General features: G+C 38.9%; 1 protein-coding gene across 5 annotated transcripts in view; it reads right to left on the bottom strand.

Moving 5' to 3' along the window:
* POU2F1 (POU class 2 homeobox 1) overlaps positions 1-14,983 on the bottom strand; it is a 111,128-nt gene that overhangs the window by 18,643 nt on the left and 77,502 nt on the right. For 2 of the 5 annotated variants that reach the window (XM_051644067.1, XM_051644064.1), the window contains exons 5-7: positions 14,644-14,763; positions 12,730-12,909; positions 5,442-5,568 (exon numbers count right to left, since the gene is read on the bottom strand). In XM_051644067.1, the coding sequence (XP_051500027.1) occupies positions 5,442-5,568; positions 12,730-12,909; positions 14,644-14,763 (427 nt within the window). The remainder of the gene's footprint in view (positions 1-5,441; positions 5,569-12,729; positions 12,910-14,643; positions 14,764-14,983) is intronic. The other 3 variants (XM_051644069.1, XM_051644068.1, XM_051644066.1) reach the window with 2 other exon arrangements.

Raw genomic sequence — 14,983 nt, forward strand, 5'->3', positions numbered from 1 at the left:
GGTCAATAGATGAGAAGTCTAGACAGGCTGGACAAATGGAACCTCCCTCATAAAGATCAATCCAGGAAGATGCAATGTCCTGCGTGGGGGCCGGAATAACACTGTGCACCAAACACAGGGTGGGCACTGGCTGGCTGGAAAGCAGTTTCAGAGAAAAAAACCTGGAGGCTCTGGAGGACAGTAAGTTGAATGTGAGGCCAGCAGTGTGCCCTTACATTAAAGAGAACCACATCCTGGGTTGTATTCCCCAAAGTGCAGCCAGGAGGTCAAGGGTCACGATTCTTCCTCTCTCTTTGGCACTTTTGAGACCACATCTGGCCTACTGTATCCAGCTTTGGGTTTCCCACAAGACACAGTGACATGCTGGATTTTGTACTTTCAAGGCTCACCAGGGTGGCTAACAGGCTGGAACACCCACACCAAAAAAGTGAAAGACAGCTTTGGTTTGTTCAGCCTTATAAGATGAAACCTTACTGCTGTCTTTAAAGATAGAGAAGGACTCTTCTTGAGGGTGCACAGGAATAAGAAGCAACAGATCTAAGTCTGAACATGGAAAACTCCAACTGTATAGAACAAAACATAGTTTTTAATTATTTTTCTTTTTTTTACCATTAGAGTGGTCAGCTATTGGGGCAGGTGCCTGAAGAGGTTGCAGAATCATGATCCTTGGAGAAGGTCAAAACCGAGGTGCTGAGAACCCTGCTTTGTAATTGGACCACACCACTACATGGCCTCTGCAGGTCCCGTCCAACCTACATGTTTTTTGAATATATAAAAACTATCATTATACTTGTATTCTTATCTTTAAAGAGGTAGTATTTCTAAACCTCTGCTTTGGGTTCTAAGAGCCCAGTAGTGGGACTGCAGTAAATATGGCATATAAATCACCCAATGTGCAGCTGCAAAAAAATGACTGCATGCAGGTAGGTAAGGATTTATGCAAAAGTGTGATGCTTCAGTAGTATTTTTTTTTAACAGTTAAAGCAAATGCATCTGCCATAATCCAGGACTTTTCCTGTAATGTCTATAAGCAGTGTGAATAATGACCCAAGCCAACACACTCTTCCTGCCAGCCAACAGTCCCCAAAGACTGATCTGGGGTTCAGTAGTTACTATCCAAAATTAAACAAAATACAAAACAAACATTCAAGCACAGATTTTTTTCAGCATAATGTTTAAAAAGTTGGCACAGAAGCATAACACATAAAATACATCCCTAACTGATCTCCCAAAAGAGCTAATTTCTTCACCTAAGAAGAACTTGACTGCTTTTTCTCTGCCAAAACTGTTTGCCTTCTCAGGACATATACTGGGAGTTAGCTTGCAAGACAAAGCCATTACAATGTCGTAATTTGATTAACTGGAAACAACTGAAAAGGAAGAAGGAAGGGTGTTGTACCACATCTTACATATAGTGCCATTTGATCAACTTTTTCATCACTGTTGATGCAAATAAACTTCTGGGCACTTTGGTGTACCTCATTTTATCAAATCCAGATATCCAAAACAGGCACTTGCAGTTGGAATTATATTGTGATCAAACACAAGAGAGAAAGTACTAACCTATGCATTCCTACAAATCTGCTCCACTGAGACGTTAAACTGCTGCCTGCTGCTGCACTTTTTGCAGTATCCAGGTACCCTCTGAGATCAGTTCAAGAACGTAACACAAATGTGCTGAAGCTGGTGAACTGCAGCTTTGAAGAGTACCAATTCAGTGATCCACACAGAGGTGCTGCCACGCTACGTCAATAAAAGTCAACATTTTTATCCATTGATGCTGTTTGGACGGTTAGAAGCAAAGACTTGATTTCAAAGAGGACAGTAATACTAAGCACTTAATTAATATGTTGATAATGAGTATTTTTGCAGCACAGGGGGGAAAGTCACCATTTAAATCACTTCTTCACCACTTCAAATCACTTCAATCAGCTCTCTTCTCATATTTGGGGAATGAATTTGACTCAGCAACGTTTTATTCAACTGCTGTGTCAGCAAATATGCTGTAATTAAGAGTTTCTTGACCATGAAAAGCTGGGCCTCCTCATTTGCATATTGAGGGGACAAAAGCACTTTCACCTGGTTCACAGAGTATAATACAACATGAGGAGTCCTGTAAGGGCAGTGCAGGTGCACAATCTCAGATGACATGAACACTGGTCCGTTACAAACTTGATGCATCTGAGAAGAAACACAGGGAACTTCAGGCGTCTTCCTCCATTCTCACACTGTGTGCAGGCACTGCACTCTGATTTATGGTACCACAGGCCAGCAAGGTAGGTACCAACATTTAACATTTATTATAACTGTTTTAAAAATTGATTTTTTAAATGATACAAGTGAAATCTCAGAGTATGTAGGACAAGTATGCAAGACAAGAACAGGTCTGGATTTGGCCTGCTATCATCATACTAGGTATTTTTACAATTAAAAAAAATTAAATTAAAAACAAGGTCAGTAATAATAAACAGCAATAACTTAAGAACATTAAGCTCAGTTTCAATGTTTAAAGTTAATTAGTAGCTTGCCTTTCTGAATACTTTCTTTATAAATACTGTTTCTAAATGAGTTCTCTCTCTGACAATGATAGTCTTTTCTTAGATCTTAAAAACTTCTGTTTGCAAGATTAATTGAAATTAAATGCAGCACCATTTCCCGTCTAAGATTTTCACCTCTCTTCTAAGATTTTCATCTATATGATTTTTATTGGCAGTATCTTCCAAGTAGAAAGGCAAACAGCCATCTGATGAGCAATATTTTTAAGAAGCAGCAATAACTGCAGTAAAAGATGTTGAAGCAATTATTCTAAAGACAGATCTATTAGATGCAAGAACAGATATCATAGACTGTACAAAGTGTTATATTCCTGCCCATGACTTTCACAATAATATGGGAACAATAAGAAATTGCTCCAAATTTCTATTTCCATTCAACCCTCTGTATATTTACTGAGGCTTGAAACAATTCCTTCAGTTACAATGTTAGCTATGAAAAACAAGAACGTCACAATTTGTTTCACATAAGTCACTAAATAAGCAGAAATCATGTGGAAAAGGAAAATTACTACATTAGACATTTGCCAGTGGATTTATGGGAAAAATTTAATTTCTGATGCTGTGATCCATAATGCATGTTGAAGAAAGATAGCAGAATAACATCCTAATTGTTGATTAATATTTTAGGTATTGAATTTTCTAAAATTTTTCAGAAGTTGGATCTAAGCCATGACATCCAAACCCTTCCGAGAATCTGATTGCTGATGACTGCGTTACAATGCACCCCTCAAAGTAAAAATAGCTTTTATCTACCAAATGCTTACAGATACTATTCTTCACTTACTTCCCTCAAAACTATTCCCTTGTAGTAAAAACAATGTTTCCCATTTATATGGCATGTACAGAATATGTAGTGTAGCCTGTAAAGCAATAGATTTATTCCAGAATTAGCTCTACACTAGTTTCTTCAGAATATTTAGTGGTTTATGAAGTAGACTAATGGTGTAATAGGACAAGAACAACATGGAAAAGTCAGCTGCAACAGGAAGTAACAAAATAAAAATGCACACTTTCTCAATCTTTCTCATAAATAACAACATACTGTTTGAGATTTTCTAACAATAACCATGAAATACTGCAAAAAGCCATAGCAAAAAAGTGAGATTAGGGGTGTTATGACATACATGTTGCTTTATCATTGAGTGCTCATGAAGAAAATTAGATCCATTCAAGCATTTCCGTTTGGAAGGTTGTCACACAATAATGGCCTATGGTCAGAATACATAATATAAATCTTCCTACATTTTTGAGCTATTCAGTTGTCCAGGCTGCATATTACCAGTAAAACATGGTATTTCTACACACACTGCATCACTGATGACAGCAATATGCAGGTCTTAAATTGTAGTGAAGAAATAATTTCAGAAATAGTGTCTGCAAAAGGTAGTATGAAAACCTCTTCTGGTAGTTATCCTGCTTCAGAAGATTTTAAACAAACAAAATGCCTTCTTTCCTTCCTATAATGCAAACAATTCATTTTGAGAGAGAAATATAATTTGCTTCTGTTTCTTTTTTTTGTGAAGCATCTTCAAAGACAGTTTTGGAAAACCAACATAAGTTAGCTGAGAAATGTAGGCAGATATATAAATATTAGTGAGTTTGAAAAACAATGCTTTTGTATTTGCAGTTTCTTAAAAAAAAAAAAAAAAGAAAAGAAAAAAGAATCCTTGAACTAAATTTTTGTGAAGTTTGATTCATTCCAGAAGACTATGTTAAATTTACAAGTTCTGCTTCATTTTAAGAAGCTAGCACATCACTACCTCAGTGAATAGTCTTCTAGTCATATTCTATGAGTGCTGGTATAAAAGCTCTTCTAAATCAAGTCCTCTTAAAAGAAAGTTAATTTTCACTAATGCTTTATTCAAATGTGAGGGCATTTAGACAGTGAGAGAACTTAAGCATAATGGAAAGTCAGTTCTATCCAAGTCATAGCATATAAGAAGGAATGATGCACGAAAAAATTGAAAGCAACAGAAGAAAACTAGGAGCAAACAGCTGCTTTATAGGACAGCCAGGCTCTGGAGGACTCTTCAAGCATAACAGAATTTGCCTTCTGAGTATGAATCTTTGGATTACCAGATCTAAACAACTGAGTAGAGTTCATGTAGAAGAGAAAGGGGGGAAAAAGACCATTGCAGTGTATGAGCATAAGAGCTCATGGCTTTTCCACAGGCATCAACAAACAGGGTGCAATCAGTACTGTGATGTATTGCAACTTGGATGCATGAATTATTAGAACAATGTTCCTGTACAACATCTTAACTGCTCTAGCACGCTACCATCTACCACTGCCTTGGATTGCCTTTAGTATGCAAGCCACCCCCAGTGTTATTGCCAAAATATCTTTTCCAAGAGTTGTTATACAAATTCAAGCATTCTATGTCTATTACTAAGGTGTAATTATTAATTCTGTTTATGACAAAATTCACTCTCAAAATACCCTCTTTAGCCTTAAGGACTTTTCTGTAATCTTTTTCCAGTCTTAGGATTTCAGCACTAGCCTAATCCAGACCGCCCACCTCCTAGGATTGTGCCTCTGAGTTCTGGAGTTATCTTCTCCAAATTCTCTTCTCAGTAGGCTTCCCACTTGAAAGCTTGACCCAGAAATTTAGATGCTAAAGTATTTCCCAAGAGGCCTTGTTGTTAACAAATTATTTAATGACATGATCTCTGAATTGATACTCCTTGCAAAATGAAGCTACACAAACTTAGACAAAGCTGAGCTGTAACACCCAGAAAGGGACAACATGTTAGAGTCTCTTAATTGCAATAATGTTATTTCTCCTAGGGAATATCAACAGTTAGTGAAGAGTATAAACCCCCTCAGTTTCACTTTCCCCTCTAAAAAGCTATGTATTATTTTCTTTTCTGGCAAGGAGCACTTACCCTGCTGCCCCTGCGGTGTTTGTGAGATGATGAACTGTGCTGGCTGCAAGTTGGTTGTTGGATGCACCAACACAAACTGTTGCAGGTTGAGATTCTGCTGCTGAAGCTGCTGCAAGTGCTGCAAATCCTTAAGGAAACAGGAGAAGGGAAAAAAGAAAAAAAAAAAAAAAAAAATAAAGGGGGGAGGGAAGAAAGAAAAGAAAGAGCTGTGTGTTAGACATTTAAGTCAGACATGATTCCTAATGTAACTAGATTTCCTGACAACCAGTTACATACTAATGTTTAGAGGTAAAAGCAAATGCAAAATACGGCAGTTCTGCTACTGAATAACCTTTAGACTAGTAATTTGAATTTGACTGTCCTTCACAAAACCAAACAAAAATTGTTTACCAATAATACCCAGCAAAATATTTCCAGCACAGTTCTGCTCAAAAAACAAAACAAAAAACCCCACAAACAAACCCCCAATATTCCTCCCTCCCAAGTACAGTAGTTTTCAAATACTTTAGACTTATCAGCACTCAGATTTCTCAGACCTACTTCTTGAGGATGCAACTCTGCTACAAAATTCCTTGTTGACAAATCAAGAGTATTAGCTGGGAGCTATTTTTGTTTGTAACAACAATCTGTGATTACCATTCTAATCAGCAACAAGAAAACAAAAACTAACAGATTCCTAATTTGCACTCTTGGTTGTTCAGGTCAAATTTCAGGAAGTAGTTAACTCAAATAGGAAATAAATATATTTTATTAACTCTGAAACAAATTACAATAAGCTTAGTAACAGGGCTATAATTAAGGTTAGAAGGAATGACCCAAAACACTGCATTATTGCAGAACTCTACTTTTATGTATTTAAACCATTAAAAGCTATTCATTTTCTATAATTAAATTACTGGTCTCAGTGTAGATGCTAGTATCTTAGAAACTCAAAGTTCTTGCTTTTTAGCTGGAGAACTGAAACAGAACACTAAAAAATATTGCCTCCAAACTAGCCTTTTTCACCTCCCTTTTCAACAAGAGTAACTGAAATTTGAAAATTGAAGCATAATGTGAAGCCAGTCAACATAACGGAGGTAATCTATGAACACTACGCATACACGTATGTAGAATCTTTCCATCTTTCTGAGGAGAAGCTGTTTCAAAATATTCACCAAGCAGGTGGATAAAAGCCTGAAATATTTCCCACAGTTACAATCTCTCATTAAGCAAACCAAAGCAACCAAACAAAAAACGACCCAAAACTCTATTTTACATAAGTTCTATTAAATAGCAGGGTACCTGTTTGCAGACAGATACCCGCTTACGGGTCTAACTGTGTCAGATGATGTTAATGATGCCAGTTCACTCCTAAACAATGCTCAATCTGGCTGCTTGAATGGGGCTGCTTGTTTTAATATACTTCCTAACATATTTAACTTAAAGTGAGCCAGACTAACAAAGACCTGCTTCTCAAGGCCAATAAAGTAGCCCCCACGCATTTTGACAGATGCAGGTTACTGAGCACTCACACAAGCTGCTCAGGCTGCAGATGTGAAAAACCATTAGTTGTCAGCAATGGAGGTGGTGATGGGAAGTCAAGACAGATTGACAGGGGTAACTATTTACACAATATGACCATTTGAGGTATATAGCTGTCTACAACCTTACATTATATTAAAACAGTTAAACTAAGACTTCAAAGTTGCAACAATCTCCTTCTGGGGAAGAGGGGTGGAGAGTGTCAGTGGGGGGAAAGGAGGAAAAAAAATTAAGAGTCCATGGATCTATGAGTCCATACATATGCACTGTAAGAGAACAACTACTTAACCTGCATTACAAAGACACTGGCCATCAATAACCCAGGCAACTTGGCCATGTTAAGTAAAAAGTATGCAACGTAATATGGTAGGCAGACAACACATGAATTGACCAAGCAATGATCTTCAAGGAATGAAAACTTCCCTTTTATAAGAGAATGGTAAAATTTTTCACAGTGCCCCCTAGTGCAACAGAGTGCTTTTAAAGCTGATAGTATTACTTGCTTCCAGAAAATTAAGTACTGCAACCAGTCCTATGAAACCAAGGCCAATTTCCTTCCTAAAGAAAGGAGAGATATAACTCCTCCAGATTGACCCAGGAACTCCAGGTTTCTTCTTACTTCATATCATAGTTACATTGGTGAGAACTGCTACTAAAAACTCTTGCTTCTTGAACCCAATGTGAGATCAGCCTCCACTCATTTATTCAGTGATTTTCAGTGCTCTACTGTTTACCTTTGCAGATGGCACAGACCCTCCAGTAAAGAGGGGGGATATAGGAGTACAGCAAGCTCACTAAAGCTGTGAATGCTGGGTGGAAGAAAAAGAAACTAAGAGAGGCTGAAGGATGAAACAGAGGTGGATAAGACAAAAAGTAGAAACACAAAATAGAGATTTGGAAAAAAAAATTAAGGAAAAAGTACAGACAGAAAAAGAGACAGAACTTCCCTGACCAAAAGCAAACTAACAAACCTCCCCAGATGACCAAGTATATCTCAGATGGTTTGAATAAACACCACAGGAGATGCAGTCAAATACAAGTAAGAATACAAAGAAACAGTGGCAGAGTATTTGTAAGACTGAAGGAAGAGAGCTTTTTGTTTAAGACTATAATATTCAGAACACAGGGTACCCAGCTAAGACATGACAACTCGTATCATCAGGCCCTTACACTTTCATATGAGAAAATGGTTTTTAAATTGAGGCCTCAGGGATAACTGGTATAAGCAATCCTATTCTGTGCATCTGCCTTGGTAAACGGTATCTTGGCTGAGTCTTGTTTAAATACAGAAATATAATGCTGTAATGCAGAATGAAAATGATACCTCCAAGGCTAATCGCTCTTTAAGTAGCTCTACCAGCACCTCAAATTCATTTGAAATCCAACTTTATTTCTACCTTGGGAAAGTTTTATTATTTAGTTAATTGTAGCATTACAATAAATCTCTGAATAGCAACCATAAAACAATCCCGACACTTTGCAATACTGTTCTTTATCTCAATGGTAAAATCTTTATATTGACAAAGGCTCACAGAAAGACACAGAAAGACTTTTGGGGAAACATGCATGTCTCCTGGTGCTGCCTAGCAATTTAGAAAGATCTAAACAATCCAACTCCTAGCTCTGCAGAATAGTCTGCCAAGCACTACATCTTGACGACAGGAAGTTGGTTGGTTTTTTTTTTTAAAAAAAAATCCTCTCAAGTTCTAAATTCAATGTAATTATCTCTAGTTACAATTTCAGAACAGACTTAAGCATCTCTGTAATTTTGAAGTTTATCTCATATAAGCACTGATCATAAATCCTGAAAATAAGTAAAGTTTACAAAGAACTCTAATACTTGGTACAACTGTTTAGTGACAATTTCACATCTGCCCAGCAGCATCACTAAGATCTTATCAGACTGATGCAGCAGATGCCTTACACTAACTGCAGTGTACACTAAAGAAGTCATGCTTGTGCAATTAGTTAATTAAAACAAATATGGTAATCCCCCCGCTGCAGAGACCCACCAGCTAATCAATTATTCAAAAATAATCAATTAAAACAAACATTCACCTATTTGTGTAATCAGCTATATGTTTACAATAGCAACGCAAACAAAGCTGAGCACTGTTCATAAATTGTTGTCAAGATGAATCAAGTAGCATGGTGTCATCCACCTACAAACCTAGATGGTAAAAATTTTCCATAAAGTATCTCAGATTACATCCAAGGCCTGCATAAATTATGTCCTGGGCTTCCATCACAAGAAGAAGCTAACAAAATTCAGCCAAGTTACGTTTACACATCAAAATAACCTATCCTAAAATATATTAATTGTAAAGTCAAATAATTTAAGTAATTAGGAATACCAGAAAACAAATGAACCCTTCATATGTTCCCTTTGTGCTACGACCACACATAATAAGTCGCAGCTACCTGATGACACGCTATTTTTCACAGAGCCTTTAGCTCATTTATGCGCACAAATCAGACAACGCTCACGTCAGAAGCTCCTATTTGACGGCACAGGCCTGATCTTTTCAACTTCTCTCAAACACTTCTCTGAAGATTTTATAAATTCTGTAGAAAAACCCAGTAATAAATTAACAGTTTTAAGTTCTTCACCATTTTCATAGCTTCTCACTGAAGTGGAAGAATGGGACTAGAAACATCTCAAACGTGCACAAACAGGCCCTCAAAAGCATCCACTGATTTGGTGGCATACTTGACAAATGTAAAGCCAGAAAGTTCAAGGTTTTTATTAATTTTATGAATATGAAATTGATTTTATTAATATGAAAATGTAATGCTCCACACTTCATAAAGCAGATCTTGCTATCTTAAGTTGCATACCTGGAAGACAAGGGGCACATATGTGTGGAACACTTATATTTAGGTTAAAAGATTCATACAATATCAAATGAGAACTCTGTCACAGGTGCATGGAGAGATGTTAGAAGCTAACCATCAATTTCCTTGATGAGGACATTTCCTATTCTTTTTTTTATTTTTTAATCTACCTGTATTAGTGGCTACAGATAAAGGCTGAACAAAATTAAGCGAGAGTCTTGGGAGTTACAAGTTTCTCTGAATGCTAACATCCTTGAGTCATGTCCAGACCATAACAAAGAAGTGGGGCCCTTTGCTAAAGGAAGTATTAATACCTGGTCACACGACTCTTCACAGTGCACCAACAGGCTCAGTGTGAGGCGTCTGTGGGCCACATCAGTACTGGCCTTTTCAATGTGGGACAGCATCCCTTTGGCCTCTGTAAGGACAGCCAGAGAGGTCAGGACTTTTAGACCAATGTGACAGAGGTTTGCCACTTCAGCTAATAAAAATCTGATAGCAAACCATGCTGTTATTCAGCTAGTGGAGCAGCACAATAAAGGAATAGCACATTTCACCAATGGACTTTACAGGTAATTGTGGCATTTCCATTCATTTACTTAATCAGCCCTCACCTTCAGTTTTAAGACACTTGATCCCAGTTGAATGTAGGTGAAAACAGTTTGAATAGAATGGAACAGTCTTAAAGAACCCGCTCACTGTAAGAAGCAGCAACACTGGAGACTACACATGCAACATACTTTGCACAGCTAGACTAATCAAACTGAAATATTACACACTGAGAACCTCAGTCTACAGAAAGATGGAGACAGTAACAGCAACACAATCACCTACCAGCAGAACTCAAAGTGCCTATGCTATATATTTGATTACCCTTGTCCAGAAATCTAAGGAGCTTCCACATAACATATGCTAAGCGTAGAATCGTAAGATGGTTTGGGTTGGAAGGGACCTTAAAGATCACCTAGTTCCAAACCCCTGCCAGGGGCAGGGAACACCTCCCTCTAGACCAGGTTGCTCAAACCCCATCCAGCCTGGCCTTGAACACTTTCAGGGAAGAGGCATCCACAACTTCTCTGGACAACCTGTTCCAGTATCTCACCACCCTCACAGTCAGGAGTTTCTTCCTAATACCCAAATCTACCCTCTTTCACTTTGAAACCTTTCTGCCTCGTCCTGTCGCTGCAAGCCTTTGCAAAAAGCCCCGCCCCAGCTTTCCTGTAGGCCCCCTTCAGGTACTAGAAGGCCACTACAAGGTGTCCCTGGAGCCTTCTCTTCTCCAGGCTATACAACCCAAACTCTCCCAGCCTGTCTTCAGAGCAGAGGTGCTCCACTCCTCTGATCATATTTCCGGCCCTCCTCTGGACTTGCTCCAACAGCTCCATGTCCTTCTTGTGTTGGGGGCTCCAGAACTGGATACAGTACTCCTGGTGAGGTCTCACAAGAGCCGAGTAGAGAGGGAGAATCACCTCCCTTGTGCTGGCCATGCTTCTTTTGATGCAGCCCAGGACACAGTTGGCTTTCTGGGCTGCAAGGACATATTACTGGCTCATGTTGAGCTCATCATCAACCAACATCCTCCAAGTTCTTTTCCTCTGAGCTGTCCTCAATCCATTCTCTGCCCAACCTATAATTATGCTTGGGATTCCTCTGACCCAGGTGCAGGACCTTGCACTTGGCCTTGTTGAACTTCATAAGGTTTGCACAGGCCTACATCTCAAACCTGCAGAGAACCCTCTGGATGGCCTCTCTTCCCTCCAGCATGTCGACACACCATATACTTTGGTGTCACTGGCAAACTTGCTGAGGGTGCATTCAATCCCAGTGTCCACGGTGCTGACAAAGGTATTAAACAGGACCAGTCCCCGTACTGACCCCTGAGGAATGCCACTCTTCATTGATCCCCACTTTGACATCAAGCCATTGACCTCAACTGTTTGAATGCAACCACCCAGCCAATTCCTTATCCACTGTGTGGTCCACTCGTCAAGTCCATGTCTCTCCAACTTAGAGACAAGAATGTCATCTGTGACTGCCAAATGCTTTTGCATGAATCCAGGTAGATGACATCAGTTGCTCCTGCCTTATACACAACTCTGTAATCCTGCCATAGAATGCCACTGCATTTGTTAGGCAGGATTTGCACCTAGTGAAGCCACGCTGGCTGTTTCAAACCACCTCCTTATTTTCCACGTGCCTTAGCATAGTTTCCAGGAGGATCTGTTCCATAATCTCGCTGGGCGCAGAGGTGAGGTTGACTAATGTGAGTCAGTGGTGCTGCACGCTCCACACTGAATTAAGCCAATCTTAGAAGACCTAGAAGGATCTTTGCTGTTCCTAGTAAGCAGAACTTCCTTGGAAAGCAGTTCTTTGGAATGAAGAATCAGCAAGTATGTAGCAGCAGGCCACAAAACTACACAGATTTCAACACCAGACTCATTCTGGCAAGTTTTTCTCTAGACACACAAGATGTCTGCCACTGAACCCTGAGCATTAAGAGCCAAGCCAAAAATCACACACAAACGTTAACAAGTCAAACTGCCTTTCTTTACCTCTATCATTTTGCTGCCTGAATCTAACAAGCATCCTTTGCAATACGTAGGTATCCCTTACCATCCATAAGAGTCTCAACAAGGTAATTTCTACGGGCATCTTTCTGTACCCTTTCTTAAGGTAACTGCACAGGGGGAAGCTCAGAAAATACAGCATCTGGTCAGATTCTGGAACAAACTCAGAAGCCCAGTGGAATCAATGAGCAGCTGGGACACATTCTTTGCTAAAACTATTAACTCGAGCCTCATCAGCTAAGGATGCATTAGGAAAGACTAACAGCAGTCAGGGACTCTAGAAACTCACTGAATAAGGAATAAAAATATTGTTCGAATTATGCAGTTAGTCAAACCTCTTCATTTTCCACCCTCTCAAGCCTCACCTGTGCAATCTGTATTGGCTGAGATAGAGGGATCTGCGTCATCGGCGTTGCAGCAGAGGCCGAGATGGTGGCACCAGCAGCGCTGTGCTGCTGACTGGCTGAATGCTGCACTGCAGCCGCCAGCAACTGTGCCTGCGCCTGTTGTAGCAATAACTGTTGCTGGGCTGGCGTCAACGTGAGCTATAAATAATTAGAAAACACAGCCATTAATAATGGAAAGAGCCACTTCAGCTACAAAGTCATTAGCTAGCTCATTACTAGTTATATTAACCAGACATTCCTATAACTATTACTACAGTTCAGCCATTAACTAGCCAATGACTCTGGCCCTAAATAAGGACAGCTGACTACTCAACACAGTGTAGGAACCAACCTACCACAGACCTGACACCTGACACCAAATCACACCAATGCAAACATTTGCTCTTACTAGAACCTACAGAACCTAGCCTTACTCCTCGTTTTTTTCGCAATTCCACCAGGAGGTTCAGGAAAAAGGTAATTAAGTAGCAAGCAAAAGAAAAGAATCAATATCACCCGGATTTGAAAGGAAATTTACACCAACAGAACAGCAAGTGATTAGCCAGATGAATGAGAAGCAGGAATGTTGGCTATGGCTACTGAACAAACTGATAACACCACAGCTGCTTCACATTAGCATGAATCCCTGCCATATTCCATCATTTCCATTATGCCCTAAGATATAAGTAAAGAACATGAGCTCCATTTGTTTCTCTCCAAGTCTCTCCATCTGCTTTTTTTTTTTAATAGAATAGAGTTGGCAAGTTTACATCCTTTCCCCTTCCCAAACACGCATTATCTCTGTGAAACAGGTGGCAGCAGTCTCTCCTTTACATGTAAATGAATCTTAATGCCCATATTTACTGCATTCCATATCTGCATAGGCCTGGAGTTTTGAATGTTTCCCTACTGCACATAAATTAAAACAAAGCAGTATTTTTTGAAGATGTGAAAAATAATGAAGTACTCTGAGTTTTAATAACGTATTAAAACATTCTCACTTTTAAAACTTTTAAATGTGATCAGCCAAAACTAAATAGGATTTTTATTTACACACTGGCATATGAGAAGATTTAATAACTGAACACAAAATTAAGACACCATTTCATTCAAGTGTAGAGGTGATCTAACCAAATACTCCAAATCATAAATACACTGTTGGAGTAACTGCCCTAAATTCCTTATTAACATGCAAACTCTTAAAACTGCAAAGCTGATTATGTGGAAGCAAACTCTTTAAACAAATCAGTCCATTCATAAAACTTGCATTTTTTTAAATGACTGAAAGCATTTACAATTATTCAGAAACACCACTAATTCTAAACCAACACTTATTCCATGATTATTCTGAATGCTTTGCAATTAAAAAACTCAAAATTGGCAAGTTAAAACAGAGGAGCTGAATAGACTTAAGGCAAGCACTAATGTCGTTACTTAAAAAGAAATGTGTTTGAGAAGAGTAGGAATTAGTGTCAGCAGTTCCCATTACTTGTTCTTCACCTAGCTATCTGATACAATTTAGTATCATGTTCCCATGCCTCACTTTAGTCTTGCAAAAAAATAAAAAATTCCTCTTTATGACATCAGTGACTTTCTTATTTGTACACACCAGGTTTTCATTTCATTGCAGAGTCAACATGGAAACTGAGAAATAAAAGAAAGAATTTTCTAATTTTATTTTTTTTTGGAAGCAAATACTTTGCAACAACAAAAAATTATTAAAGTCTGCTTTTTTAGAAGAAGGTATTTTCTGTCCCCACATTCACTCAAATTTCTTCCTATGTTAAAGGAAATGACAATAACCTTCACTGATAGCTCTACAGGGACTGCCATAGGTACTGCCACTGTTTGCCGGACAGGAGGCTCACTACGGTGTACTTGGGCAAATCTTACCCCAGTGATCTGTCCTCCGGCCAGCATGAGCTGGGTCTGGGGTATGGCCGCCTGCACTGAAGGCTGCTGGGAAGGCTGGCTTGGCTGCTGAGAGTCCCCAGATTCTTCATTAGACTTAGACTAGTCGAAAAAAAAATACAACTCTTTATAGTGTAAAACAGATGTTAATGTATAACACTGCCATCTCAACGCTGTACAATAAAAATCTTTCATCTGCATACAAAAAGCCCTTGGGTTTATTTTAAGAGTGTGTTTAAGCAATGGCTCAATGTGCCCACCATCTCAGCTACGACTGCTCAAACACGTCTGCAGGTAACACACTTGAAAACAAAACAAAACA

Source organism: Apus apus, chromosome 1 (genome assembly GCF_020740795.1).
Source record: "Apus apus isolate bApuApu2 chromosome 1, bApuApu2.pri.cur, whole genome shotgun sequence".
Lineage (NCBI taxonomy): Eukaryota > Metazoa > Chordata > Aves > Apodiformes > Apodidae > Apus > Apus apus.